This window comes from Falco naumanni, chromosome 8, assembly GCF_017639655.2.
Source record: "Falco naumanni isolate bFalNau1 chromosome 8, bFalNau1.pat, whole genome shotgun sequence".
NCBI classification, from domain to species: Eukaryota; Metazoa; Chordata; class Aves; order Falconiformes; family Falconidae; genus Falco; species Falco naumanni.
In genome coordinates, this window is record NC_054061.1 from 40141943 (window position 1) to 40169175 (window position 27233).

Sequence of the window (27233 nt, forward strand, 5' to 3'; positions counted from 1 at the left end):
TGTGGGGCTGGGGGATGTGCTGGGAGTGAGGGTGGGGGCTGAGGGCCAGGCTCCCCAGGGATGCTGGGTGTGATGCAGAGCGGTGCCACCACCCCTTCTTCTAACTGGAGCTTGGCTTGCTGGGGTGAAAGAAGCCATGTCGGGAAAAAATACTGTTTAATGCAGAGCCCTGCGGCCGGAGCAGACTGGGGATGGTGTCCCTGTATCCGTACATCCTGGGGGAAGCATGACCCATCTCCCAGCAGCAGCATTCATCTGTGTCTGCAGTGCTGCATGCTGGCTTCTAGCTCCCTGCGGGGACAATAGGAGTCAGGGAGAGCTGCAGCACCCCTGGAGCTGGTGGGGCGCCCAGAAGGGGTGTCCCAGACAAGGGGGGCACAGACCCCTGGTCCCACATCCAGCCTGCTCCCTCCACCCCAGTATTCGGACCCTCACCCTCCACAAGGAGCCGGGCGGTGGTGCGGTCATCGAAGGCATCACAGGTGTACGAGTCCTCGTCCTCGGGGCCCACGCAGTGGATGATGAGTGTGCGGTAGCAGTCCATAGCACAGATCTCATACTTGCCACTGGCAAAGATCTCGGTGTCTCCGCGGAGCCAGCGCACCCGGCCCCGGGCGTTGGACACGGTGCACTCCAGCGTCGCCTTGTGCCGTGCCAGCACCGTCTTGTCTCGCAGCGGCTTCACAATCCGGATGGGCAGCGCTGGTGGGCAGGGGGGGTGGCCCGTGGGCATCGTGGAGTGAGCAAGCTCCCGTGGGGACCCCAGGGAGCTCAACCTGGTGCATCCCAGCCCCAGTGCTGGAGCCTGGGCAGCACTTGCACCCCGTGGTACCTTCCACCTGCAGGCTGGCCTCCGAGGCAGCTGTCCCTGCCACAAAGCGGATGAGTCCCTTGTCCTCCAGGCAGACACTGCACAGCAGCAGGAAGTGCCGAGTCCCTGGGGAGGGGGAGGCTGGCTCAAGCGGAAGGTGACGGGCACCCATGGCAGGCAGGGAAGCAGAACCCCCCCTGACCCCACCCCCAGCTTTTGTCCACACAAACTCCCTTTGCTTGAATTCACACCCTCCCAGCCCCAAACCAGGTATGGGGCTGCCTGCACCCCCCCACACCTTCTTGCCGTATCTTCACCGTGCTGGAGACCTTGATTTTCTCCCCGTCTCGGAACCACTCGCCCTTCACATCCCCATGTGACATCTCACAGGTGAAGACGGCATTGTCACCCTCCCGCACCTGGGCATCCTGTAGTTCCTGCACGATGCAGACCTGGCGCTCTGCGGGCAAGGGGCAGGGTGCCAGGATGGCCAAGGGTGAGGGGGAGCGGGTTATGGGGGGGCACACGCCACCAGGAGTGGGGTGGCTGTACCTTGCACATGCAGCACAGCAGACGACTGGCAGTCACCCGCGTCGCAGGTGTAGGTGCCGGCGTCAGCCAGCTCGCAGCGGCTCAGCTGCAGGACGCGGCGCCGACCCGCTGAGTAGATGCGGCAGTTGGGCCCTGGCCGCAGCTCCTGCCCGTCCTGCCCGGGGAGAGTGTGCTCAGGGCTGCAAGCAGGCAGCGCTCCGCTGCTTTGCCCCAGCTCCCTGCATGTAGCCCCCGCAGGGAGAGCAGCGGCCAGGGGGTGAAGCAAGGAGGAGGACACGGCTGAGCAGCACTGGAGGGGATTGGGGTGAACCCTCACCTTGAACCACTTCACCTCCGCGCTGGGGCGAGACAGCTCACACTCAAAGCTGGCGACCCCTGTCTCTGGGACCCCCAGGTCCCGTGGGACCCTCACCATAGTGACTGGAGGCTCTGAGGTAGGAGAACACAAGGCAAGAAGGTTTGGTAGGGGAAAGACATGGGCTTGGGGCTGTGGGGATGGGGAGCTGTGCTGGGGGCACCTCAGCATGTGGTGAGGGTGGCACTTGCTGGGGCACTACCACAGGCACTCATGACTGGTGTCCCAGGTAACCCTGGACCCAGACCCTGGCTGGGAGTCTCCACTGCTCAGCTCACATCTTCTTCCATGGGGACAGGGAGACACCTGCCAGCATCTGCTCAGGGCAGCCCAGCTCAGCCCTGGCATCTACCTTGGGACCAAATGGCTGCAGGACCAGCAGTGCCGGTGCCATTTACCCTCCCAAGCCTGCTCCAGTGACTGTACCTCGCACAAGCAAGCAGGCGCTGCAGCGCAGGGTGTCAGTGGTGAAGGTGACAGTGCCAGAGTCCTCCAGCACCAGCCCCTCCAGTGTCAGGCTGTGCCCGCAGCCCTCAGCGGCAATCCGGCGTGTGCTGCTGGGCTTCACCCGGATGCCATCCCGTGTCCACACCCCATGCACGCCAGGGTGAGACAGCTCCAGGTGGAAGGTGGCTGTCTCCTTCTCAAAGGTCTCTATGTCTGCCAGTGGCCTCCGGATCGACACCTTCCGGGCTGCAAGGGACCTGTGTCTGTGAGTGGGTGCCTGCTCCACCGCAGAGCCCTGGCTCCCCTATCTATGCTTGCTGGAGCAATCCCCTAAATCCAGCCCTTTTTACCAGGCTCCTATCCCTGCCCATTCCTGACCCCCACAATCACCTCTCTGCTTGATGACCCCTTCCAGCCAAGTACCAGCTCTGCCCACACTCCCCTCTACAGCCTGCAGCATAGTTGCAGCAGGTGGATGCCATCCCCATCCCCACCTCCATCCCCATCCCCGTCCCCATCCCCATCCCCATCATGGTACTCACGCTCCACGCAGAGCTTGGCCTGCGTGCGGTCGTGCAGGCTCTCGCAGCGGTAAGTGCCACGATCGGCAGGGCCAAGGCAGCGGATGGTGAGGGTGCGCCGGCACCCCAACTCTTGCAGCTGGTACTTGCTGCCTGACTGGAGGAGGACACCCTGCTTCAGCCACTGCACCTCAGCGGCCTCGTGGCTCACCTCCACCTCCAGACATGCTTCCCCCTGCTCCTCCGCCACCACGTCCTGCAGCTTCCGCACGAAGAGCACCTGTGCCTCTGCACAGCCCATGCGCCAGGTCAGCAGCCAGCGCCAGGGCTGTGGCCTGGGCTCTGCCCCGGGCTGTGCCCCAGCCAGCTCCCTCCTTCTCACCTTGCACACTCAGCCGGGCCGTGCTCACCAGCCCCTCAGCGTTGGCTGTCACAGTGCCCGCGTCACCCAGCTGGCACTGCTGGAGAGTGAGGCTGTGGCACAACCCACTCCGTGTCACCAGCAGCCGCTCGTTGGTGGCCACTGGCTGGCCATTCAGCTGCCAGGTCACAGCCACGTCCTCAGGGGACACCAGGCACTTGAAGGTGGCGTCCTCCCCCTCTAGCACTGTCAGGCTCTGCAGCTCTGTGATGATCTCCACCACCCTGGGGACTACAGCCATGGTGTCGGGGCATGGCACTGGGGACTCCCTGTCCTGCAGGGCCACTGAGCATCCCCACAGCCACCTGCCATCACCATCCCTAGCTTCCTCACTGCCCCCACAGCACAAGGGTCCCCAGAGTGGTGGCCAAACCTTGGGCACAGCTCACCCTGCACTGTCAGCGTTGCCAGCGTCTGGTCGTCGTTGGACTCACAGCAGTACTCGCCAGCATCCTCAGGCTCCACGCAGCTCAGCACCAGCGAGCGCTCTCGCCCCTCTGCCATCATCTGCCAGCGGGGGCTGGGTGCCAGCTCCCGCCCATCCTTCCGCCACACCACGTCGCCCCGCGCCTTGCAGAGCTCGCACCACAGCACTGCCCGCTCACCCTGCCGTGCACGCACGTCCGACAGCCCACGCAGGAACTTCACCCGCAGCTCTGCATGGCCAAATGCCCTGCATCAGGACCTGCTGCCGCCCTGGGGCGGGGGGTCCCCGGGCACCCCCACCCCACTGCCCACCTCGGACGCTCACGTCGAACTGCATCTGGTCGTGGGGTGACAGGCAGGTGTAGACGCCGGCGTCCTCCTTGGCCACGTTGTGGAGGACGAGGCTGTGCACGCGGCCGTCCCGCCGCAGCTCGCAGCGCTCGTCAGCCACCACGGCCTGCCGCGGGCCCAGCCAGGTGACATCTGCTCGCTCCGTTGAGGTGATGGTGGAGAGCACAACGCTGCCGCCCTCCAGCACCAGCAGCTTCTCCCGCTCCTCACGTTTGTTGACGAACAGCACAGGCGCCTCTGCACCAGGGGAGCATCGGGATCAGCTGTGCCCCAACCGGCGCACCGCTGTGGGATGGGGGCAGGAAGCGTCCCGGTGCGGGGCAGGGGACTGCTCCTGCGGCATGGGCTGAGGGACACCTCCTGGCTCACCTTTCACATGCAGTGTGAAATGCACCTCGTCTTCACCGGCATCGCAGAGGAAGACGCCGCTGTCGCTCAGCTCTGCTTGCTTGATGGTGAGGCTGCGCGCAGGGCCCTCGCTGCACACCAGCAGCCGCCCACCGGAGCGCAGAGTCTGTCCGTCCTTCTGCCACTGCACCGCTGCCGTCTCCGGGAACAGCCGGGCCACCAGTGTCACGCTGTCCCCCTCCAGCACCTCCAGTGGGCTCTGCGCCTCCTCCTTGTTGACAATGTGCACGGGGCGGGCTGGGGGGAGCAGAGGACAAGGCAGGGTTCAGGAATGTCCCCACAGCACAGAGCAGTGCAGGGACAGGACTGCTGGAAGCGGAGAGGCAGCGATGCCCATAGTAAGTCACTGTGGGGTGGGAGGGCTGTGGGGCTGGTGGGGGTCACGGTGCATCCAGCTGCAGGATGCTGTGAGTAGCTGGGAGTTGTTGCTGGACTGGTTTGGGGTCACGGTGGAACCAGCCAGGAGTCCTGGTGGGGCATACGTGCAGGCTGGTGGGTCTGGCAGCTCAGGGTCCTTGTAGGGAAAGGGCCCCAGGCAGGGACAGCAGCAGAGCCCATTGCAGTGATGATGCATCCCTTCCTGCACAGGCAGCTCAGCTGCTGGGTTGGGGCCATTAGTTTTGGTGTATCCCCCATCCTGAGACCCTTGCTGGGTAGCTGGGACACCTGCCTCCATGAAGCCCCCTCCCACCTTGCCCAGCTCTCCATCTCCAGCTGATAAGGGTCCCAGCTCAGCTGGTCTCAGCCCTTGGCAGCAGAAGCAGGAGGAGTGGCGCCTGGGAGCTGGCCAAGGCTAAATTTAACCAGTCCTTGGCTGGGGGAGGCGAGAGGGACATGTCTCGCCACAATCTTGACATGTCCCTTTCTGACTAACGGCTCCTGTGGGGTTGGGAACAGGACTCCCACCCTCCTCTGCCATGCTGCCGCCATGGCCTCTGCCGTCAGTGGGGTCACAGAGGCATCCTCTCCTCTTGCCCAGAGCTATAGCACGATCCCATCATGCTGGGGGTCCCAGGGCGCTGAGCTCCTGCTGGCTCACCCGACACCTCCACGCTCATCACTGCACGGTCACTGGCGGCGTCGCAGACGTAGCACCCTGAGTCACCAGGCTGCACCCCACAGATGGTGAGCTGCCGCAGCACCCCATGAGCCTCAGCCTGCACCCGCTCACCCAGCTGCACCTCCTGGCCATTCCGGAGCCAGCGCACGGTGGCATCGGGCCGGGAGAGCTCACAAGCCAGCACCAGGTCTTCTCCAGCCACCAGGCAGTAATGCTCTGTGGCACCCGTGCTGCTCACGATGGTCACCGGTGGCTCTGGGACTGGAGAGAGGGGCTGTCACCATGGGAGTGGCAGCCTGTGCCAGGTGCTGCAATGGCCAGATCCTGTCTGGACCTCCTCTGGCTGCAGCTGGGCAGCGCAGGAGTTTCCACAGAACCCCTACATGGGTGCAGCCCACTCCCTGTGTCCCCCCCACCAGCCTCTCCATGCTCGCTGCCATCCAGCCCAGCCCCACACAAGCCTGGCAGCAGTCAGGGACCTGCCTTGGTCCTTGCCCGACTGGCTGTCGCCTCCAGGACCTCCTGCTTACCTTCCACAGTGACAAAGAAGACGATGCTGTCATCACCGGTGTCACAGAGATACTCCCCTGCATCCCTGCCTGTGGCACCCAGGATGACAAGGGAACGGCGCGCCCCGTCCTCCTCCAGCCGCACACACCCCGTGTCCTGCAGCTTCTCCCCATCCTTGTACCACTTCACCTCCCCATGGGCATATGAGAGGTGCACCTCCAGCACCATGTCCTCCATGGCCCGGCAATGCCGGTGGGTCGGCAGGATGTCCTTCTCCAGGATCCTGACCAGTGGGTCTGCAGCACCCAACACCAACAGAGTGGGGTTCTCTGGGGTCTGTGCACTCATCAGCCCCCACCACTCTCCCACAGCCTCTTATTCACCTGACACTTGGACAGTGAAGGTCACTGTATCATCGGCAGCAGTGCAGACATACTTTCCAGAGTGCTCGGCTTGGGCTGCGGGGATGAGCAGGCGGCGGTGGGCACCCTCCTCCTCCAGGACCAGGGTGCCCCCAGCCTCCAGCCTGATGCCCTCCTTGGTCCAGTGCACAGGCGCATCCGCGCGGGACAGCTCACAGCTCAGCGTCACAGTCTCCCCCGGGGACACGGTCACAACAGGGAGAGGTCTGTGGGGCTGCAGGATCTTCACCGGCGGCTCTGCAAAGACAGGGTGGCTGTGAAGCAAAGCAGTGCAGGGACAACACGGCCCAGGGGACACCTTTGCTGCCAGCTCCAGGAAAACATCCACGCTAGGTGGCCCAGGGGATGGGCACCCACCATCTTTATCACCACGGAGGAGCCAGTACCGCTCACCCAAGCTGGGAAAGGCTCCACAGCCAGAGCCCTATCAGCACTTCTCTATTCCCAGTCCCTGCTGACCTGACACCTTGACATCGAAGGAGACAGCTTCATCCTTGCTCTCGCAGATGTACTCGCCCATGTCCTCTGCACTGCTCCTGGGGATGAAAAGGCAGCGCCAGGCCCCCTCTGCCAGCAGCACCAAGTTGTCAGTCTCATCCACCTCCAACCCATCCTTGAACCAGCGCACGGGAGCATTCGGCACGGAGAGCTTACACCGCAGCTCCACGCGCCCTGGTGCCTGCACCAACAGCTCCACCGAGCGCTGCGGGGGGTCCAGGATCTTCACTGGTGACTCTGTCAGGGACGTGGAGGAAGGGTGTGAGAACTGCTCACCACACCACTCCTGGCTCTGCTGTCCTTACTGTCACCTGCATCCCTGTGAGGCTGCACAGATGCTGCAGCCTCTCACCCCAGCACAAAGGGGCCAGAGCTGCTTGAGGGCAGGGGCGGTGGGCCCACAGTGCCAGCCCAGCGTGGCTGGAGGAGGGCACCTACCAGCCCTTGGGTGATGCAGCCACACCCCCTCCTCCACGATGCTGAGGGCAGGGAGCAGGGCTGGGGACCACATGGCACAGAGCTGGGGCAGCACTGCCCTTCCCGGGACATCCCTGCTCTGCCACCAACCTGCCACCAAGACATGGTAGGAGACAGACGCATCCCCGGTGTCACAGACGAACTCCCCTGCATCCTGCGGCCGGGCACAGGGCAGCACCAGCCGGCACCGCAGCCCCTCCTGCTCCAGCACCAGGCTCTCGCCCGCCTCCACCTCCTCCCCATCCTTGTACCAGCGCACCAGGGCTGCCGGGCGGGACAGCTGGCACCACAGCTCCACGCGCTGCCCAGCCACGTAGGTGTGTGGGGCCTCCTCGTTGGAGCTGACGATCCTCACCGGTGCCTCTGCCAAGGGACACATGCGAGGGCTCAGCCACAGTGCTGGGTGAGCCCCACATGAGGATGAGTACCACCCGGGCAGCTCACCGCTCACAGTCACCCTGAAGCTGGCAGCATTGTCCCCATCATTGCAGGTGTACGTCCCCAAGTTGGACGGCGTGGCTGCGGGGATGTGCAGCCTCTCTGAGCATCTCTCTGAGCAGATGGCCAGGGCTTCGGTGGGGACCATGGCCTCGCCATCCTTCAGCCGGTGGACAGGGGCATTTGGGGGGGACACCTGGCACTCCAGCAGTACAGGCAGCTCTGGCAGGACTTCCTGGCGCTGCTGTGCCTCAGACACCTGGGCAATGCAGACCTGCGGGGCTGAAAAGACCAAGACCCTGTGTCACTTGGCCTCCATCCTACCTGCCCTGTGGCCAGCAGTGGGGGGGTCATACCAGCCCTGCAGTGCTAGTAGCTGCGGGGGAGTATGAGGTGGCATGACTCATGGGCAGGCAGTGTGGCTGTGCCCTGCGGGCTGGAGGGGCAGCATGGCACAGGGCTCAGGGAGGAAACAAAGCAGCTGACCTGCCCCTGCCTGCATCCCCCTGCAGCCCAGAGGCCTGGGCAAGGAGCCGCTCATGAGGAGGCGAGGGGCAGCCGAGATGCTGCAGCCACCGGTGAGGCAGCAATACAGGCAGGGAGCCAGGGCAGAGGGAGAAGGAGAAGAGGGCTGTAGCTGTGTGCTGCACCCACCTGTGATGGTGACAGTGTAGAAGACGGAGTCCCCGCCAGCATCACAGACAAACTCCCCTGCATCCTGCGGCCGGGCACAGGGCAGCACCAGCCGGCACCGCAGCCCCTCCTGCTCCAGCACCAGGCTCTCGCCCGCCTCCACCTCCTCCCCATCCTTGTACCAGCGCACCAGGGCTGCCGGGCGGGACAGCTGGCACCACAGCTCCACGCGCTGCCCAGCCACGTAGGTGTGTGGGGCCTCCTCGTTGGAGCTGACGATCCTCACCGGTGCCTCTGCCGGGGATAACACGAGGCTCAGCCAGCATGTAAAGACCAGCTTGTTGGCTTTAAGGCTGGAAGGCACCACCTCATCTCCATCCCGCAGAGCACAAGCGGCTGTGCTGTCCTACTTGGGGCTCCTTCTTCTCCTATCCCGTCACACCCGGGAGAAGCACTCAGCTTCCAGCTGGCTGTAAATTGCTGCTGTGCCCTTGCCCCAGTGGTACTTGCCCTGCTCTGTCCCAGAATGGAGCTGAGGGATGTGGAGGTTGGATGTGGGTAGGCAAGCACCTCACTAGAAAGCCCCAGCATTGCTAATTGCCATCTGTGGTGCCAGCAGCAGCCCCTGTGGCTGCCCTGTTGGGGGTACCAACCCCTCTGCCTGTCTCTCCATTTTGGAGGCCACCGAGTCCCAGCTGATGCTTCTGCCTTGTCTCAGCCTTGGCTGACACTGCGGTGCAGGCATCTGGTTTGCTTGGGGCTGGCAGCCCCATCCCTCAGGCTAGCTGGGACCCAGGACCCCATGCCAGATTGCAGTGCTCACTCTAAATGCCACCGTTAATGGGTTACACTCGAAATGTGTGCCACTGCTTACGTCTCCCCGCTGACTTGAGTCAGATCTTTAAAGGCAGAGAGGCTCTCAGTACAAGCTTTAGGTGACCAGCCCTCCTTTCTCCTGGGAGAAATCCAGGATGTAGCCCCCACCTGCAGCAGCCAACGCCACCTGCCCAGCCATGTGCATTGCAGAGGGCTGTAGGTGGCCTGGAGTCTGCCGTGGGTGCTCAGCCAGCCTGAACCTCCAGGCGGGCACAGGGCACAGGCAGCACCAGAGCATGCCGGCAGCCAAGCAGTGACCTGCCCTTCCCACGGCCCACAGCTGCCCCATGCTGGGTGTCCGGGCTGCGAACTTCCCAGACAACTTCCAGCCGCGATGCCCAGGCTCAGCAGCCCACCGCAGCCCCGCAGCGCGCAGGAGTGGCGCGGCGCCGGTTTGCAGCATTCAACCTGCACCACACTGAGCCTGCATCCGCCTGGCTCCCTGATCAAACGCGCGGTGGCTGCCTGCCTCCCTGGGCCTGCTAAAAGCAATCAGGCTGCTGAAGTGCAGCTGGAGATGTTGAACGGCACCGAAGTGAGGAGGGGGCGATGTGCCAGCCCTCAGCGGGCAGCACCGCTCTGGCCTCAGCCCCACCACCAGCTCTGAGGGATCCCCAGCGCTGTGCAGCTGCTGCTGGAAAACCCAGAGGCACGTGGGGATGGCTGGGCTTGAGGCAGGCGGACTCCGTGCCACAGCAGCCCGTGGGGGTGGGGGATAGCTGGGATGCCTCGGGGAAACCCAAGCGTGCCACACCAGTGCTGACCGCAGCGGCCAGCCCAGCAGTCATGCCAGAGAGGTGGCACCCTGAGCCTCCTGACATCCACACCCAGCCCTGCTGATGACACCGATGACCAAATCCTGATCAAACCAAGCCAGCCTGTCTAAGACCCTTCTGCTAAAGTGATGCAAAGCTGCTCAGCTGAAAGGCAGAGCTTCAGCAGATGGTGTTTGCCTCTCCCGCCCTAGGGGAGCTGAGCTCTCCATGCCCTGCACACCCACAGAGCAGACAGTGCCTCCTGCCTCTGCCCAAAGCCCACTGGACATTTTGCCTTTATCACACTAAACCTCCTCCCTTCTTCACCCTCCCACCAGTCACCACTTCACTGACTCTTACAGCACCTCTTATCACTCATCCCATTTTCACTCCTACATCCTCTGCCATCAGCCTTGGCCCTTTTCCATGTATTAACACCGTGGAGAGGCTTTACCACTGCGGTCACAGAGCCTTTTAACTGGGCTTTAGCTCTGCCCCCAGTCACCTTCCTGTGGTTGTGGGATTGTGGGTTTTGGGGCCAGCAAGGGGAAGTCTTTCACTTGCTTTCAACTTTCATTATTCTCTGCCAGCCAGTAATGCCAGCAGCAGCTCCACAGCCAGGGCAGCTGCTGTGGGACCCCTGCTCACACCCAGCAAAAAACACCCAATTGTCAGTATCCAGGCAACTGCTAATTTTCAGGTCAGCAATTAACACTGTTGGTCAAAGTGATGTCCGACCATGAGTCATCCCACATCAGGTGCCGGGCCCACTATTTTTAGGACCTTGGAGGAGGGCTTGGTTACTGGCCGTGGCAAAGGTCCAGCAAACACCCTGGCGTGGAGGTCCTGGGTGCCCTTGGGTGCTTGAGCAGTTCAGATTGGCAGAGCAAGCTGTCCCTTTTGCCTGTCAGTCTGGGTGGTTTTAAGCACCAGAGCTGCCACAAAGACCCTGACCAACCGACCGACCTGTTGGTGAGGATCTGGCAAGAGCATCTCTGATGGACATCCCCAGAGCAGCAAACGATGGCAACACTGACAATGACACATGCTTTGGCACCCTCCACCACAAAAGAAAGCCCCCCAAGATGTGACTCTGCTAGCCTCTTGTATTATACCCACCTGTGATGGTGACAGTGTAGAAGACGGAGTCCCCGCCAGCATCGCAGACAAACTCCCCTGCATCCTGCGGCCGGGCACAGGGCAGCACCAGCCGGCACCGCAGCCCCTCCTGCTCCAGCACCAGGCTCTCGCCCGCCTCCACCTCCTCCCCATCCTTGTACCAGCGCACCAGGGCTGCTGGGCGGGACAGCTGGCACCACAGCTCCACGCGCTGCCCAGCCACGTAGGTGTGTGGGGCCTCCTCGTTGGAGCTGACGATCCTCACCGGTGCCTCTGCCGGGGATAACACGGGGCTCACCATGGGCACCCGACTGACAGCAGCTTTCAGCCCCATCATGAGGCCAAGAGAGGGGCAGGACCACTGTCAGGAGGTGGGGTCCAGACTCCCGCACACGGTCTCCAGCTCACCAGTCACGGTCACCACAAAGCTCACAGCATCATCCCCAGCGTCACAGGTGTACAGGCCCGTGTCCGAGGGACCCGCTGAGCGGAGGAGCAGCCTCCGCACGCAGCCTTCTTTCTGCACTGCAATAACATCATCCAGGGGCACAGCCTCGCCGTCCTTCATCCAGACGACAGGGGCACTTGAGGGTGACACCTGACACTCTAGCAGCACGGGCATCCCAGTCGGCACCTCCCGGAGCCGCTCAGCCTCAGGCACTGGGGCAATGTGGACCTGCGGGGCTGAGAGACATTGTGGAGGGGTGAGAAGCATCTTCCAGCATGAGAGCCCCTGCTGCTCTTCTCCTGGCACGATCCCAGGGTGAGCGCACTGCTCACCTTGCACATGCAGTGTGGCTGAGTCCCGCAGGCTGCCAGACACGAAGGTGACCTGCGCCCCGCTGTCGGCCAGCCGTGCTCCTCGGATCAGCAGTAAGTGCTCTGTCCCACGGTGCTGCACACTGCACCGACCACCCGCCTCCTCCTTGCCCAGCCTGGCTCCATCAAGGAACCAGGTGCCGTGCACTGTGGCTGACAGCTCCAGAGAGAACCGTGCGTCCTCACCATCCTGCACCCGCACATCCTGCAGACCCCTCTCCAGGCGAGCTGCTGGAGCTGGAGCACAGCCGCACTCAGCCCTGGTGGCACCAGCCAGCAGCATGCCATGGCACGACATCCCAGCTGGCCCCTGGGAAGAGCCAGCTCCCAGGTGGGTGTCCCTGGATTAGCACCCTTACCAAGATGCACGGAGCCAGGGAACTCCACAGGGCTGCTCCTGCCGTGCTCATTGGCGGAACAGATGCGGAAGCAGTAGTTGGCCTCGCGAGGCACACTGTCACCCAGCACCCGCACGTGTCCAGGCAGGTCAGTGGCAAGGCACTGCACCCACTCACCCCCTGCCACCTCCCGCCGCTCCAGCAGGTAGCGACTGGGGGGACGGAGGTGGGCATCGGGCGCAGGGCACCAGGTCAGAAGGGCTGTATTGCTCTCCACCACACTCATCTCGACTGCCACCGGTGCACTTGGAGGGTCATGCTTCACACCTGCAAGTCACAGCCCATGTTGCCTGCTTGGGGACAGCAGCAAGGCTCCCAGTGGGGAGGCAGAAGGGCTGAGTGGGGCTACACAGCCTGTTTCTCTGGGGATCCTCTCTCTGATGGAGAGGATGGTCTTGTTCCTGTGTAGCACAGTGCTAGTTACAGGGGTTGTTGAGTGCCAGCAAGGCTGCGGCACTGGGGCACTGCTAAAAGCACCTTTCCCCAAAAAGCCATCACAGCATCACATCAACAGCATAGTGGGTGCCCATCTCATCTCTCCCCTGTGTCACACCCACAGCCCCCCACACACACCCCCCACCCGTGAATGGGCAAGATGGAGGATGCGGGGCCCTCCAAGCCTTACACTTGACCCGGAGCTGGGAGGATGTCCGTGACTCCCCGACAGTGAAGGAGATGATGCCCGCATCCTGGCGGGTGACGTGCACCAGCACCAGGAGGTGTGTCCTGCCGAAGCTTTTGAGCACGGTGCGGGGTGACGCCCGTAGCTGCAGCCCGTCCTGGCTCCAGCAGGTCCCCTCTGCTGCCTCCCGCGTCTCCACACAGAAAACTGCGTTCTCCCCCTCCATCACATCCAGCTTCCGTGGCAGTCGCTTGGTTATCACCCCTACAGGAAGAGATGCATGAAGGCCAGGAAGGGATGCTGGGGAGCAGGGTGGGCTCTCAGGGGTGGGCAAGAGGCAGAGGAGGATGTTGAGGAGGGGCAGCAGCAGACACCACGGCCAGATGGTGGGAAGGCAGATGCAGGGCACAGTGGGGAGCCTGGCAAGGAAGGGGATAAGAAGGTAAAGCCACACCAGCTAAAATCCTGACTCCCACCTCGGACAGAGACCTCGGCGATGCTGCGCCCCTTGTCCTTCATCTGGCAGAGGTAGATGCCATCGTCATCAGTGCAGGCATCACGGATGGTCAGGCGCCGCACCACGCCTTGCTCCTCCATCACATACTTGTGGCTGGGCTGCAGTTCCCTGTCCTCCAGGTACCAGGCAGTGGGGATGGTCTCCAGCGGCACCTGGCACTCCAGCACGGCATCCTCCCGCTCTGCCACCTCCACATCTGCCAGCTGCACCTGGAATCGTAGCCGGTGCTCTGCCAGCAGGAGAGATGGGTGCTGAGGGCACAGGGGGTACAGCACCCTCCGGCAGCCCTTTGCTCAGGGTGTTCCCAGCTCACAGAGTGCCAAGCCCTTGGCCCTTCTCTGCCCCTCTCCTCTTCGGTGTGTGTGGGATGGATGCTGCACTTAGAAGCATATTGCCCAGAGCGGGGGGAACCGGGGCATAGGCTGGGGAGACCCAGCAATGCCCCAGCATCTCAGCAGGGAGTTTTGGGGGATGTGAGAGCATGCATGCCAACATGCTGCAGCAGGCATCTCAGTGGAGGGGAGCAGTGGGGTGCAGGCAGGGTATGCACAAGCTGTTGGGTCACCCCAGTGGTGAGTGTCCCCAGCTGGTGGGCCAGCTCTGGAGGACAGGGCTGCCCATCAGTGCAGACACTTGGAGCCATGCCCTGCATGGCTGCCCACCAAAACCACTCAGCATTTCCAGGGGAATATGTCACCAAGGCACTGTCCCCTCTCTCCACTCATGGCTGGACACCCGCAGCCCTGCAGAGATGCCACCTCTCTGTTCGCAAGGGGCGAGCGGCACAGAGGGGGACACAGGTCCCTGAGGAAGCCCAGCATCCCCTGCTTCCAGCCCACAGCTCTGTCTGGTGGAGCCATGGGTGACCCCAACTGCGCAGGGCAGGAGGGAGCCAAGGGATGCTGGGCTTATACACAGATGCATCCCTGCCAGATGGAAAGCCCTGGACCACCCCAGCACCTGGCCACCCCTGGCAGTACTTGGGCAGTGCCTACCTTTCACCTGGAGCTGCACTGCGCTGAGGGTCTGGCCAGCGGTGTTGGATGCTGTGCAGACATACAGCCCCTGGTCCTGGGGTTTGCAGTACAGCACCTTGAGGATGAAGTAGCCCTCCCGGTCCTCGTAGATGAGGTGCCTGCGGCCAGGTGCAAGGGGCTCACCATCCTTCTGCCAGACAATCTCTGGCTTGGGCTTGCCGGTAACGTAGCAGCGAAACTTGGCGTGCTTCCCCGCGCTCACCGTGAACGCCTTGGCTCCCGGTACCCTGGGTGGCACCGTGCCATTGGGCACCCAGGTCTCTGGTTCGGCGTGCCGTCCTGCTGCATGCCGCCGCTGCCGCTGCTGCCGCTCCACCAGCAGCTCTGGGCCATCAGCAGGAGAGCCATTGGGGAGACTGTCTGGCAGCACCCGGGATTCAACCAGGAGCACAGCAGCAGCCAGGGCCTCCCGGGAGCCACTGCGTGCCCGGCACACATACACCCCCCCATCCGGGGGCCGGGCGCCGAACAGCTTCAGGAAGTGCCAGTCCTCTGGCTCCTGCCCCACTGCGAAGTGGCTGCTCTCGAAGAGGTCGGAGAGCTTGTGCCCGTCCTTCTCCCACTCCAGCACTGGACAAGGCTGCCCAGACACCCTGCAGGCGAACATCACGTCTTCCCCCCGGCACACTCGTGTGGACAAGGGGGCGACGAGAAAGGTAGGTGCTTCATTGCTTGGGCATTCCTCCTCCTCTTGGGGCTCCCCCACCTCCACCTTGAGTGTGGCAGCTGCGTAGGTCTCACCAACACTGTTCTTGGCCTTGCAGATGTAGAGCCCGCTGTCCTGGGGGGTGACGTGGGACACCAGCAGGCTGTACAGATCACCCTTGGTTTCCACATGGAAGCGGCCCGAGGGTTCAATTGGAATCTTGTCCTTCTCCCAGAGGATGCTTGGCCGGGGGTCACCCGTGATCTGGCAGCTCAGGACTGCATCGGTGCCACTTCGCACCGTGAAGGCACGTGGGTAGGCCAGGAACCTGGGGGCTCCCCCAAACCCCTCCATCACCACCTCCAGTGGGTGATCATCAGCAGCTGTGGGGATCATCAGCCTGGGGGATGCAAAGACCACTAGGGTGGGGGCTCAGTCTTCTGCAAAGGGACCGGTGTGGAGCACCACCAGGAGGGACCTGTGTCTGGAGGAAAGCGCCCAGCATGGAACCCACACTGCAGGAGCATCACCCACACCCTGAGCACCCCAGCCCCACGGGATATGCTCCCGTCTCAGCCCGAATAGCCCATTTTCCAGCCCAGTGGCAACAGAAGAGGTGACAAAACGCGGCTCTTTGCACCTCGAAGGGCCGGGGCACCCACAGCCTGCCCCCGGCTCACAGAGAGGACCCCAGATCTAGGGGTGGGGGACCCCTGCCCAGACAGGCAGCGCAGGCAGCTGCTCGCAGGGTTCTGGATGCTGGGGCCGGGGGAGGCTGGACAGCCCCGGCCCGCCCCCTCCCCACCCGCGGGGCATTCCTGCAGTATCGGGTGGTGGCAGAGCCGCATTCCTGCAGCATCTGGGCTGGCTCAGCAGGCAGGTGCTGATACGGGGCTGCCGCGGGCGGGAGGCACCCGGCCGGACCCGGGCGCTTCCTCCCGGGCTCGGAGGGGCACGGACCCCCCTGAGCCCGGTGGGGACCCCGCAGAGCCGTGCGCTGGGGCCAAGCGGGGCTCCCCCGGGAGCAGGTCTCCCCTCCAAAGCGTGGTCCCACAGGCAGGATCCAGCCCTTGGGTATTGAAAGCCACAGCTGGAAATAATCAGCCCCAGGGGGTAGGGGAAGGCTGGTGAGATGGGTCCCGCTTTCGGAGGGCACTGCCTCCATCCCCAGCGCTGTGGGAAGTCGTGCCCGCTCGTCACAGGCGGGAGCGGCATCGTGGCCAGGGCTGGGGCAGAGGCATCTCTGCCTCCCTCAGACAGGGGGAAGAGAAATGAAAATACCTCCTGAAGGAGCCAGAGGGACCGTGGGAGAGGGCTGGTCCCCAGGGAGTGGCAGGGCCCAGGGCCCATCCTCTCCTGCCAGTCCCCTACCCCCAGGCCAATGCATCTATTCAGAGCCACCTCCCCAGCCACGGTCCCTTGACCCCCAGGCCGCCCCATGGCAGCTCCTGCAGACATGCACAGCCCTGATGGCTTGGCCGCCCCACTGCCCCCTTCCCCAATCACTCTGCCCCATGCAGCCCCACAGCCCCGTCCCCTGCCCCACACACACACACCTCGCTCTGCCGCCTCTTCCTCGTGTCTCCCAGTGCCAGCACCCAACTCCTGCTGCTTCCCCCCGCTCTGCTCCCGGGTGTCAGGACGCAGGGACCAAACGTTACAAATGCCTGCAGCTGCTGTCCCCAAAAATACCCTCTGATGACACGCGGGGTTGATAAGACTGAGCCTGCTCCATTCAGTGCCTCGCCGGGGCAGGGCTGGCCTACTACCTATGTATAGCAGCCCCGCCGGAGCCACCCAGCCTAGAGCGAGCAGGCAGCGCCCCACCTCCGGAGATCTGGGGTGCCACAAACCCAGATGTGCCTTGGTGCTAGCTCAGCCAGTGGCAGGAGGCAATGCACTGTGTGGGGTGCACAGCACAGGGGGCATGGCATGGGGTGGGGGGCACTGTTCGGCGTGCATGGCCTGGGGTGCATGGCATGGGACACAAGGCTGCGGTGAGATGGGACATGCCAGGCAGGACATGCTGCACAGGGTGGGATGTGGCACGCTGGATGCTGCATGAGATGCCAGGCTGCAGAGGATGGGGTGTGCCATACAGGCCGTGCTATGTGGAATGCCAGCAGGAGGAGCAGGAGGGGTGCTGAGGCTGCCCAGCATCCCGAGGGGCAGGCAGGGCTGCTGGATGGGGGGTGCCTGGCCCTGTCCCCACAGGCAGCAGTGGGAGGAAGGGCAGGACACACTGGGTTCCCTTGCAGCCTGCACACCTCCTGCAGCTCCCACCCCAGGAGCCAGCTCACAGCCAGCCAGCCCAAACAGCACTCCAGGATCCCTCTCTTGGCCCTGCTGTGGGGGCCTCCAGCTAGCCTGGCTCTGCCTCACCTCTTCTCCTCCCCCTCCCCCTGAAGCTGGCCCAGCTTTCCCCAGCCCCACGCAGTGCAGGGACCTCTTGCCGTGCAGGGACCTCTTGCCATCCCCTGCTTCATGTCCTCAGCGCCTCACCAGCCTCCCGGCTGCCCTGGAGATGCCACAGCCCCTCGGCACCCCAGCCTGCCCTCCCCAGAACCCTGTGCTCACATCCCTCCCGGCTGCCCTGTGACCCTGGGGTATCCCAGGCATTCCTGGCAGAAGGGTGCACAGCCCGCCTCCCCCGACATGCCCCCCACACCAGGGCCTCACAGGGCTCTGGACCCCATCAGGTCCCTGCTCAGATGCCCCTGCTGTGCACAGTCACTGCCACTTCCACTGTCCCCTCAGAAGCCCCAGATCTGCAGCTCCTCCACCATGGGGGGCACTCAGCACCAGCAGCTGCAAAGTTTGCCCAGGGTGCCCCCTCCATCCCCACCAGCGCAGCAAAACCTTCCTTACAGCACCCTGCCTACAGCCCAGCCCCCCCCCCCCCAGCCCCATGTGCCTGCCACCCCCAGCAGCATCCCCTCCCACCCCCCCTGCCCGGGCGCCATCCCCCCCCCCAGACCACACTGTCCTTGCAGTCCTCGCATTCCAGACGTCTCAGCGCTTTCGCTGCCCAGAGATAATATTCACGGCAAGCAGACGTTTGCGTCAGTGTCAGATAGGTCTCAATGCCACCCTGCCCCGGGGGGAGTGCAGCAGGCAGACGGGCTAGGCAGGCAGGCAGGAGCCTGCAGCAGAGCCCCACAAGCCACCGGCCCACTGTGTGTCCCATGGTCATGCTGCTCCTCCTGCACCTGCTGCCTGCCATGCTGCCCACCGCTGCCCTGGCCAGCTGCACCGGCGCTGGTGCTGATCGGCAGCTCGTTCTGGCCAAGGTGCGGGCTCGGGTGCTGGAGCATCTGAGCCCCCCGGTTCTCCAGGAGGAGGCCCAGAAGGAAGCGAGGAGGGTACACCGGAGACACGTCCTTGAAAACCCTGAAGTTGAGCCAGAGGAGCTGGAGGACACTTCCCAAGTGATCCTTTTCCCTTCCACAGGTGAGAACATCCTGGTGGGATGGAAAGGGGTGAAGCAGGGTGGGCGCTCAGGGCGACACAGCTGCAGCAGGACGGTGGGGCTGCTGTGGTATGCCAGGCTGAGGCATGGGCGAGGTTTGGTGGAGAGCCAGGAGGTTGAAAGGTATGGCAGGCAGGGACAGGCGGAGAGCACAGCCCGGGACACAGGCAGGGAGAGGGGCAGGTGGCACAAGGGGGTGCCAGGAGGCTGCATAACAACTGGACCAGGCAGGATGTGGAGAGATGGGGAGGGCTGAGGAGCAGGCAGGGTGGGATAGGGTGGGGTGCTAGGGGATGGGGCAGGGTGCTGGGAAATGGGATACTAAGGAACAGGTCGGGATGCTGTGGGATGGGGCAGGATGACCAGCTATGGGGCAGGACACTGCGAGATGGGGCAGGATGCGGGGGGACGGGGGCAGCAGTAACAGACCAATCCAGGTCACAGCACGGCTCAGCTGTGGGGTGCAGCGCAGCGGTTGTTGTGTAGCAGTAGACATTCAGCTCCCCTGCACCCTGCCACTGCCCACGCCAGCAGCCAGGCACCCTGCCAGCACCTCAGGGATCCTCTGCAACATCCCACCTCCCGCCAGGCATCAGGGACCCTCCCCTGGTTTGGGCATATATCCTGAGCATATTTGTCCCCCCCTGCAGACGTGCCCTGCGAGCCCACACAGCCGGACAAGCTGCTGGAGGAAGAAGGAATTTTCACCTACCTCTTCCAGCCCTCGGCGCACACCCTGAGCCGCACGGTGACCTCTGCCAAGCTCTGGTTTTACACCGGCCCCTCTGCTGCCCCCAACCACTCAGCCCCCGACGTGCTGACCCTGTCACCACAGGGCCGCATGCCGGTGACGGCCATGGTGGTGCAGACGCCCGAGCACTGGACTGTGTTTCACTTTGCCCCGGCACTGCTGCCCCAGCTCTTGCAGCCGCTCTTCGTGCTCCTGGTGCGCTGTCCTGGATGCCCCTGCCTGGCCGAGGGGGACAAGATGCCCTTCTTGGTGGCCACCACCCAGGCCAAGGGCAGCGAGAGGGCTCGCCGCTCCACCATGCCCTGGTCCCCGGCTGCCCTGAGCCTGCTGCAGCGCCCATCTGAGGACCTGGCTGCCCATACCAACTGCCGCCGGGCTTCCCTCAACATCTCCTTCGAGGAGCTGGGCTGGGACAAGTGGATCGTACATCCCAGCAGCTTTGTTTTCCACTACTGTCATGGGAGCTGTGCCGAGGGCCATGGGCTGAGCCACCGCCTGGGTGTGCAGCTCTGCTGTGCCGCCCTGCCCGGCACCATGCGCTCCCTGCGCGTCCGCACCACCTCCGACGGTGGGTACTCCTTCAAGTACGAGACAGTGCCCAACATCCTGGCGCAGGACTGCACCTGCGTCTAGGGCATCCTGCAGCCTGGCCCGCGAGACCACCCAGGGGACTCCTGGCCCCATGCCACAGGGACCTGGTGGAGGGGTTTGGGCTGTGCCACCCTCCCCTGCACAAGCTGGAGTTTTGGGCTGCCCTGGGTACGGTCACACTGCCAGATGGTGGGACAGGGACAGGCACAACCTCTGGCAGAGCCAAGCCCCTGCCAAAGCCAGCCTGCTGTCCGCAGCCAGCTCAGCCCCTGTTTCTCTCCACCTGCTCCCTTCCCCCAGTTCTCACCCCGCCTCCCCAAAAGACTGGGGTCCTGCTCCTGCCGCAGAGTACAACAGCCTCCCCGTGCTCCCAGGCAGGGCCAGGCTGCCACAGCAAGGACGGGGATGTGCCAGGGCAAGGCCATGCTGGGACCTCACACTGGTGGCAGGGCTGGCAGCACATGTGGCACTGCAAGCGAGCCCTCTCCTGGCAGCACAGCCTGTTGGAAAGCTTAACGGGATAAGTGAAATAAACCTGTTCTCTTTACCAGAACAGCTTGGTAATGCCAGCTTCCATCAGAGGCAGCCACAGAGGTGGCACGCAGTTGGGTGGCGGGATGCCAGTTCCCTGGGGGCTTTTGGCTGGAGGAGGGAGGGGACAGGCAAGCGATGCAAGAGGTATCCAGGTCCCAGAGAGGGAACTGGTATGTGCGTGGCTGGGTTTGATCCAGCCCCAGGGCATGGGGCACGGGGCAGGGCAGGGCAACATCCCTTCTGCTCCCGGTTGCAGTAGGATGGGGAGGCATGGGGGCAGCAGTGGGATGGGGAGGCATGGGGGAGCCCCTCACCGGGCGCCTGGCCGGAGTCAGTACCGCAAAGGAACGTGGCTGGAGCAATCCTGCTCCACCAGGCTGATGGAGGCTGCCCTGGCCACAGCCGCCTCCACACAGCAGGAACAACTGAGTCACCCAGTGCGAGCAGGGAGGTCCCGGGGCAGGCAGCCGAGCTGCCAGCCCCAGCCCAGCTGCGCAGGATTCCCTTCCCACCCCTTCCTCCCGAAGGACCGGATGCAGCAGCTCAGTACAAAACGTCTCCAGCCTTTACTAATATAGATATAAAAAAAAAAAAAAAAAAAAAAGAAAAAGAAAAAAGAAAAAACAGAGTGACAATCATTTTCGAGTAAAAAACAATGCTACAAAAATCCCTGTGTGACCCAGGCTGAGATGATGAGAAATACCCCACTGGCTCCCAGCTGAGCCCGGCTCAGGGCGCTGCATCTCCCCCACCGCGGGACCAGGGTCCAGCCCCGCACAGGGGCTCCTGGCCCCACGGCCAGAGTGGGAGGGGGTGGGCTTTGGTCCAAGGGCAGCTGGCTGGGAGCGGGGTGGAGGCATTGGGAAGGACAGCCCTTGCCCTCTGCACAGACATTTCTGAGTGGGCCAGTCCCACAGCTCACAACCCCGTGCCAGGATGCTGCACAGCACGGTCTCCCTGGCCACACCGGCACTTTCTGGCAGCAGAGCTGCCAGAACCTCTTGTGTCCCCTCTCTGCCATGTGCAATGCCAGCCCAGCACCCTGCCCCACGGTTCGGCCCAGCCAGCCGGACCCCCAGGCTCAGCACCCCCAAGCCCCTAGGCTGCCGGGGCAGCGCTGGCATTGCCAGCATGGCTCACACATGCAGCACTGGCCGGTGCACAGGTGGGTGGCAGCAGGCACAGGAGGGCACAGGGAGGTGTGAGGAGGACATGGTGCGGGAAACGGGTGTGGGAGGGGGAAAAGGGGGTGAAACTGGAGCAGGGGCAGGGCACAGGCCCGGAGCAGAGATTGGGAGCGGAGTATAAAAATGCCAGGGTGCACACACTGACAGGCTTATAAAAACGTACAAAAATAAGATATTCCCTTTTTGAAAATTAAGTAGGAATGTCCCCCAAGGCGCAGGTCCCCACCGCTGCCCACCAGGACAGGGCTGCCCAGCCAGCCGTGCCAGGCAGGCGCGCAGCACCCTCTGCCCAGTGCTCCCGGCAGGCTGCTCCTCCTGTGTGGTGGCGGCTGCTCCGGCAGGCATCGCCATTGCCCCTGGTGGCACTCACAGCCCTGCGGGGAGCAAGAGGCAGGTTAGCACCCACCCCAGGGGGAACGCATCCCCTCCCCAGGGAGCCCAGTCAGCCCTCCCCAAACCCCTGCCCCCCTCCCCGGCTCACCTGTGGTCCTGTCGCAGGCGGCGGTCCCCTTCTCATGGGCAAGGTTGAGGCGGTTCTGCTCGGCAGCAATGCCATTGGCCTCGGGGCTGCTGCTGCGGGCAGGGCTGGGGGGCCGTGGGGGGGGCTGGAGGTGGAAGGCCACCTCCAGGTGCTCCTGGGCCAGGCGCAGGTGCTCACGCAGCCGGTCCAGCTCATGCGCCGGGGGAGCCCCGGCCAGGGCGAAGCGCCCTGCCACCGCCAGGCTCTCCCGGTAGTCCAGCTTGCCATCTGGCAGCAGGGCTCGCGGCGGCTCCTTCTTCAGTGAGTGGTAGGTGGGGGGTGCGCCGGGGGCTTTCTTGGGGTACTGCGGCGCAGGGCTGCCACCAGCCGGGAGCGGGGGGCCGTCGGGCTGACTCAGGGCATCACGGATGCGGCCCACACCAAGGTGCACGAGCTCACAGAGGTTGAGGAAGAGGCAGAGCCCGCTGACAGCGTACATGACGAGGAGGAAGATGGTCTTCTCGGTGGGGCGGGAGACAAAGCAGTCGACGGTGTGCGGGCAGGGGCTGCGGCTGCAGACATAGGAGGGGCTCACCTCGAAGCGGTACAGCAGGTACTGCCCAAAGAGGAAAGCTGTCTCCAGCAGCGAGCGGCACAGCAAGTGCAGGACGTAGGCACGCATCAGCCCGTCCTGCTTGATGCGGCGCCGGCCGTCATGCTTCTCCCCACCCTCGGGGCTCTTCTCCTTCTCCACCTCGATTTCCTCAAAGATCATGGGGTCTTCTTCGTTATCATCCTCCGCCTCCTCATAGTCCCGCCCAGCTCCCCGGCGCACCACCGGCATGCGTGCCCGCCGGGCTGTCAGTGAGCGGCGCCGCGAGGACTCAGGCATGCGGGCAATGCGGTGCATGGCAAAGCCCAGGTACAGCACTGATGGCGTGGCCACCATGATGATCTGGAAGATCCAGAAGCGGACATGGGAGAGCGGGGCAAAGGCATCGTAGCAGACGTTCTCGCAGCCCGGCTGCTGTGTGTTACAGACAAATTTGCTCTGCTCGTCGTAGTAGATGGACTCTCCCCCCACGGCTGTCAACACGATGCGGAAGACGATGAGGACAGTCAGCCAGATCTTGCCCACGAAGGTTGAGTGGTTGTTGATCTCCTCCAGGAGCCGTGTCAGGAAACTCCAGCTCATCCTGCCCAGGCAGTTGACTCAAACCCTGTGCAGAAGGGACAGGCAAACAGGCACTGAGCAAATCTGCATGCACCTCACTGGGCACCCCCCCAACCACCAGCTGCCACCCCAGCTCTGTCACTCTCCCTCTCCAAGCACTGATGTCTCTTCTCTCATCCACAGGTCCAAAACCACAGCCCTGAGCAGGCAGCCATCTCCCCAGAACTGTGTCCCCTGCCCAGTGCCACATCCACACATTCCCATCCGTATCCTGTTCCTGCCCCACTGCCAGCCAGGTGGGTGGAGGGCACCTGGGGAGGAGGGGAAAGGCTGGGACGTCCCTGTCCCCTGCGGGACACATCTGGGGGAAGAATCATCACAGCCAGAGTAAACGCGGCAGCACGAGGCAGTGCCAGCTGGGGACTGTGAGAGGAGAGGCCTCCTCTGCCTCCAGTGCCATGGCACACATTTGCCACCTGGTCTTGGGCAGGTCCCCAACCAGCACCACACCCTGTGCCAGCACCCACACCCTCTCATGGGGGTCCTCCACTGGCCCCTGGAGGAAGGCAACACGCAGAGCCCCTCTGGCTCACTGCAGCTGCCAGCCCTGAGCCCCTGCTGAGGGGGTGTCCGTCCCTGAGCAGTCCCCACCACATGTCCGTGAGCCAGCTCCTCTGTACCCCCCAGAGCTCTCCCTCGAGAGCCGGCAGAGACGCAGCGTCACTCTGCCCCACCAAACCGTCATGCTGTGCCCTCCCTCCCACAGGGCCCCCATTCCCCAGTCCTTACAAGTCCCCAGAGCCTGCGGCGGATGGTGGTCAGAGCACCCGGCAGCCTGATGGCAAGGGCTGGCAAGGGGAGCAGAGCAGGAGAGCGGTGACATGGGGCAGCACGGGGCAGCCAAGGAATTGCACAAAGTCCCGGCAAAGCAGCTGACACCGGAGGTCGGGGAGGAAATTACGAGGACTGTGCCTCAGCTCCCAGCAAAAGGAGAAGACGCAAGAGGAGACACCCCACCACCGGCCCCGGTTTCGGCAGTTTGTGCACAAGCTGATGCAAGGGCAGCAGGTGGCAAGACTGCCTGGGGTGAGCAGAGGTGACATGTCCCCACAGAGCCCTCAGCCTCTCCCACGCCTCACCTGCCCTCCAGGCAGCCCTGTTCCATTGCCTCTGGCCAGGGCGCATCCCTGCAAACACAGCTCCGCTGCACACATGCGGCTATTGTCCAGAATAAGAGGATCTTTTTGGCTTATCTCAGCCTGCCTCCCAAGCAGCCTTGCCTAAACTGAAAAGCCCCTCCAGCATAAGCACCCGTGCAGGGGACACGCTCTTGCTGATGGCCTGGTGCCCAGCAGAGCCTGCTGAGCTGCGGGAGGTGGCACAGGCTGGCACTGGGGACCCAAACCCAGCCCATCAGGGCCACCATCCTCCTGCGGTCAGGCACCCTACAAGGTTTCAATGCTGCCCCATCTCCCTGGCGTGCGGCCCTCTCGCCCACCGCCCCACTGGAAGGAGGATGCTTTGTGCCTGCACGTAGCCCTTGCCTGGCAGCAGCACAGTGCCCTGGCCCCAGGGCGAGGGGCTGGGGACGAGGCGAAGGGACCAGGCAGGAGGGCAGCCCTGGGAGCTGGCACGCTCACGGAAAGTGAAAGCACACACGTGGGCACTGCCGTGGTGGCCAAGGAGTAACAGGGACGGACCACAGGGATGGACACAGCGCGGGTCCGGCTCGGCCAGGGCGGCCCAGGGCTGCCCGCACCCACCCCCCGCCCGGGCCGCGCTGGGACCCGGGTCCAGCGCCACGTGCCTGGGTTGGGCCCCACGCACACCCCCAGCCCCACCGACCCCGCGGCCCCCGCTCCCCTCCGCCCCTGCCCTGGCCCCGCAGCGCCGGGCTGCCCATCTCGGGGCTCGCCAGCCCCTGCCCGGCCGAGGACCCCTGTGCCACTGACCCTGGCCCGCCCACGCTGGGGCTCGCTGACCCCTGCCAGCCGGGGCCCCCGCCCCCCGGGCCCGGCCTTCCCAGCCCCCCGACTCCAGCCCGCCGCGGGCCCCCAGCCCTGTGACCCCAGCCTGCCCGAGATCCCCCCGCCTGCGGCCCCAGCCTCCCTGCCCGCCGCCCACGCCCGGGGCTCCCGCCGCCCGTCCCAGCCCTCCCGGGGTACCACCGCCCGCCCCACCTGCCTCCCCCAGCCCCACCGGCCCGCGCCCTCCCGCAGCCCCCCGCTCCCCGGCCCCACTCACGGCGCGCCGGGACGAGCGGCTCCCGCCGGCAGCGGCGGACAAAGCGGCGGGGCGGCGCGCCGCCGCCTCCCGCCGAACAAAGGGGCCCGGGGCCGCCCCGCCCCGCGCCCGCCCGCCGGTGCGTACCGACCGCCCCGCACCGGCCGCCCCGCACCGGCCGGCGGCCGCCGCTTGGCGCGGAGCTGCAGCCCCGCTCCGGCCCGGCCGGCCCCCACGCCCCCGGTGACTCCATCGCCGCCCGGCCCCGGCTCGGGAGGCCACGCAGGGCTTTGGGCTGGGGCGGGCCGGCCGAAACTCGGCCGAGCATCGCGCCTGTCGGCGACACCAGCCGCGGCGAACCTCGCTTTGCCGGCAGCCGCCGGGACCCACCCGTGCCGCCAGCCCCGGCCGCCCCACGCACCCTGTCCCACGCCGCCCTCGGCCCCCGGGTGCCGCTGCCGCCCCGGTGCCCAGCGGCGGCGGCCCGGCCGTGCCGGGGCAGCCGCTGGGGCCTGGCTCAGCCCGCGGGGTGTGCGGGGTCAGCGGCCCCGCCGGAGGTGAGCCTGGCCGCTGGAGACCCCTGCCCAGCAGCCCCCTGCCCCTCCCAACACCAGATTCTTCCTCTCTCAGCGAAGAGAGAGGATGGAAGGGGAGACCTGGTGGCCTCAGAGTGGAGGTGGCCCCGGACGTGGTGGGAACGTGGAGGAAAATGTGCCTTTGTGGTGGGAACGCGCTTCAAAGCTTTTGAAGCCTGTGCTGCTTCTCATGCCCCAGACCAGGTCCGGGCGGCAGGGCCAGGCTGAGCGCCCGGTACCTCCAGACGTGCCCTTAGAGAGTCACAGCTGCTCATCCTGGGAGAAAGCACCGCTCTCCCAAGGCTGCCGCAATGGCAGCAGTGGCTTTGAGCCGCCACCCTGGAGCTGTGGGCTGCCCCTCCACCAGTGCACACTGCCCACTCACTTTCCACACTGCTAAAATTGGCTCGGGGGGGTTTTGTCGGGGCTGAGTCCCCACACTGGGCCACCCACGCCTGTGCCACCCTGGGCAGAGCACCCTGTCCTTGCACCCTTGCGTGGAGACGGGGAGGGACGCAGGGCTGCCTTGCGCAACCCGAATAGTCAGGGGGAAGCTGGTTTCTGCGTAAGTTTGTGGAACGCTGCTTCTCCCCACGGAAACACACGCTCCCTCCTGCAGAAGGGTTTCCAGGAGCAGGCACTGGTGGGTGCAGCACCTCTGCCCACCTCCTGCCGGCAGTGCCAGGGGCTGGGTGCAGGAGGGCTGAGGCCATGTGGCTGTAGCAAGGAGAGGGGTGGGAAGTGTGGCTGCCACATCCAGTGTGGGGTTTTGGTTATTCTGGGCCCACTGAGTAACAGCGGACCTGCCACTTCCCCTGCTGCTTTCCTAAGTCAGCAAGAGCCACCATGGCTCAGTGCTGTCACGTGGGAGGGCAACTGGAGCCCCCCAGAGCAGCATGCTGCACCCCGACATGGGCACAGGATATGTAGAAGAGGAAAGGGCCCTGCTTCGGGCTCTCTTGCTCAATGCTGCTTTCCCCCCTGCTCATGGATGGGTCCTTGCCAGGTGACAGCTTCAGCCGTCTGGAGGGAGAGCTGCCACAGAAGGAAGGGGATTTGACCTGGCCGTGAAAAAACACTTCCCATTGAATTCTGCCCCCATGCATGCAACTGGCATTAACACTTCTAAAAGGGGAAATGCATGTTGCAG

The 27233-nt window shown here is 64.4% G+C and overlaps 3 protein-coding genes across 3 annotated transcripts; 1 reads left to right on the forward strand and 2 right to left on the reverse strand.

Annotated features, from left to right (window-relative positions):
* Window positions 1-96: 96 nt before the first annotated feature.
* On the reverse strand, window positions 97-15744 carry OBSL1 (obscurin like cytoskeletal adaptor 1). The gene is made up of 24 exons (XM_040604945.1): window positions 14432-15744; window positions 13396-13665; window positions 12923-13183; window positions 12259-12564; window positions 11861-12136; window positions 11489-11764; window positions 11081-11353; window positions 8352-8624; window positions 7350-7622; window positions 6744-7019; window positions 6246-6521; window positions 5883-6158; window positions 5332-5613; window positions 4254-4529; window positions 3846-4121; window positions 3497-3763; window positions 3069-3338; window positions 2708-2974; window positions 2145-2411; window positions 1680-1792; window positions 1364-1517; window positions 1110-1271; window positions 833-937; window positions 97-702 (listed from the first exon to the last, which is right to left on the reverse strand). The coding sequence occupies exons 1-24, from the start codon at window positions 15513-15515 to the stop codon at window positions 284-286; spliced, it is 6978 nt and encodes a 2325-aa protein (XP_040460879.1). The 5' UTR covers window positions 15516-15744; the 3' UTR covers window positions 97-283.
* Window positions 15745-18171: 2427 nt separating this feature from the next.
* INHA (inhibin subunit alpha) lies at window positions 18172-20508 on the forward strand. The gene is made up of 2 exons (XM_040604480.1): window positions 18172-18569; window positions 19239-20508. The coding sequence occupies exons 1-2, from the start codon at window positions 18203-18205 to the stop codon at window positions 19970-19972; spliced, it is 1101 nt and encodes a 366-aa protein (XP_040460414.1). The 5' UTR covers window positions 18172-18202; the 3' UTR covers window positions 19973-20508.
* A 558-nt stretch (window positions 20509-21066) lies between these two features.
* Window positions 21067-25614, reverse strand: LOC121093140 (gap junction gamma-1 protein-like). The gene is made up of 3 exons (XM_040605018.1): window positions 25530-25614; window positions 22133-23331; window positions 21067-22025 (listed from the first exon to the last, which is right to left on the reverse strand). Exons 2-3 carry the CDS (start codon window positions 23304-23306, stop codon window positions 22018-22020), a joined length of 1182 nt encoding a protein of 393 aa, XP_040460952.1. The 5' UTR covers window positions 23307-23331; window positions 25530-25614; the 3' UTR covers window positions 21067-22017.
* Window positions 25615-27233: the final 1619 nt, after the last annotated feature.

What these genes read in the sequence shown, in the direction of transcription:
- OBSL1 (XM_040604945.1), bottom strand. Translation starts at nt 15,515, where the DNA reads ATGATCCCCACAGCTGCTGATGATCACCCACTGGAGGTGGTGATGGAG. An exon ending in CTACACTGTCACCATCACAG is followed by an intron (nt 8,625 to 11,080) that starts GTGGGTATAATA and finishes TATCCCCGGCAG; the next exon opens with AGGCACCGGTGAGGATCGTC. An exon ending in GGCCAAGCTCTGCGTGGAGC is followed by an intron (nt 2,412 to 2,707) that starts GTGAGTACCATG and finishes GGTCCCTTGCAG; the next exon opens with CCCGGAAGGTGTCGATCCGG.
- INHA (XM_040604480.1), top strand. Translation starts at nt 18,203, where the DNA reads ATGCCACCCTGCCCCGGGGGGAGTGCAGCAGGCAGACGGGCTAGGCAG. An exon ending in GATCCTTTTCCCTTCCACAG is followed by an intron (nt 18,570 to 19,238) that starts GTGAGAACATCC and finishes CCCCCCCTGCAG; the next exon opens with ACGTGCCCTGCGAGCCCACA.
- LOC121093140 (XM_040605018.1), bottom strand. Translation starts at nt 23,306, where the DNA reads ATGAGCTGGAGTTTCCTGACACGGCTCCTGGAGGAGATCAACAACCAC.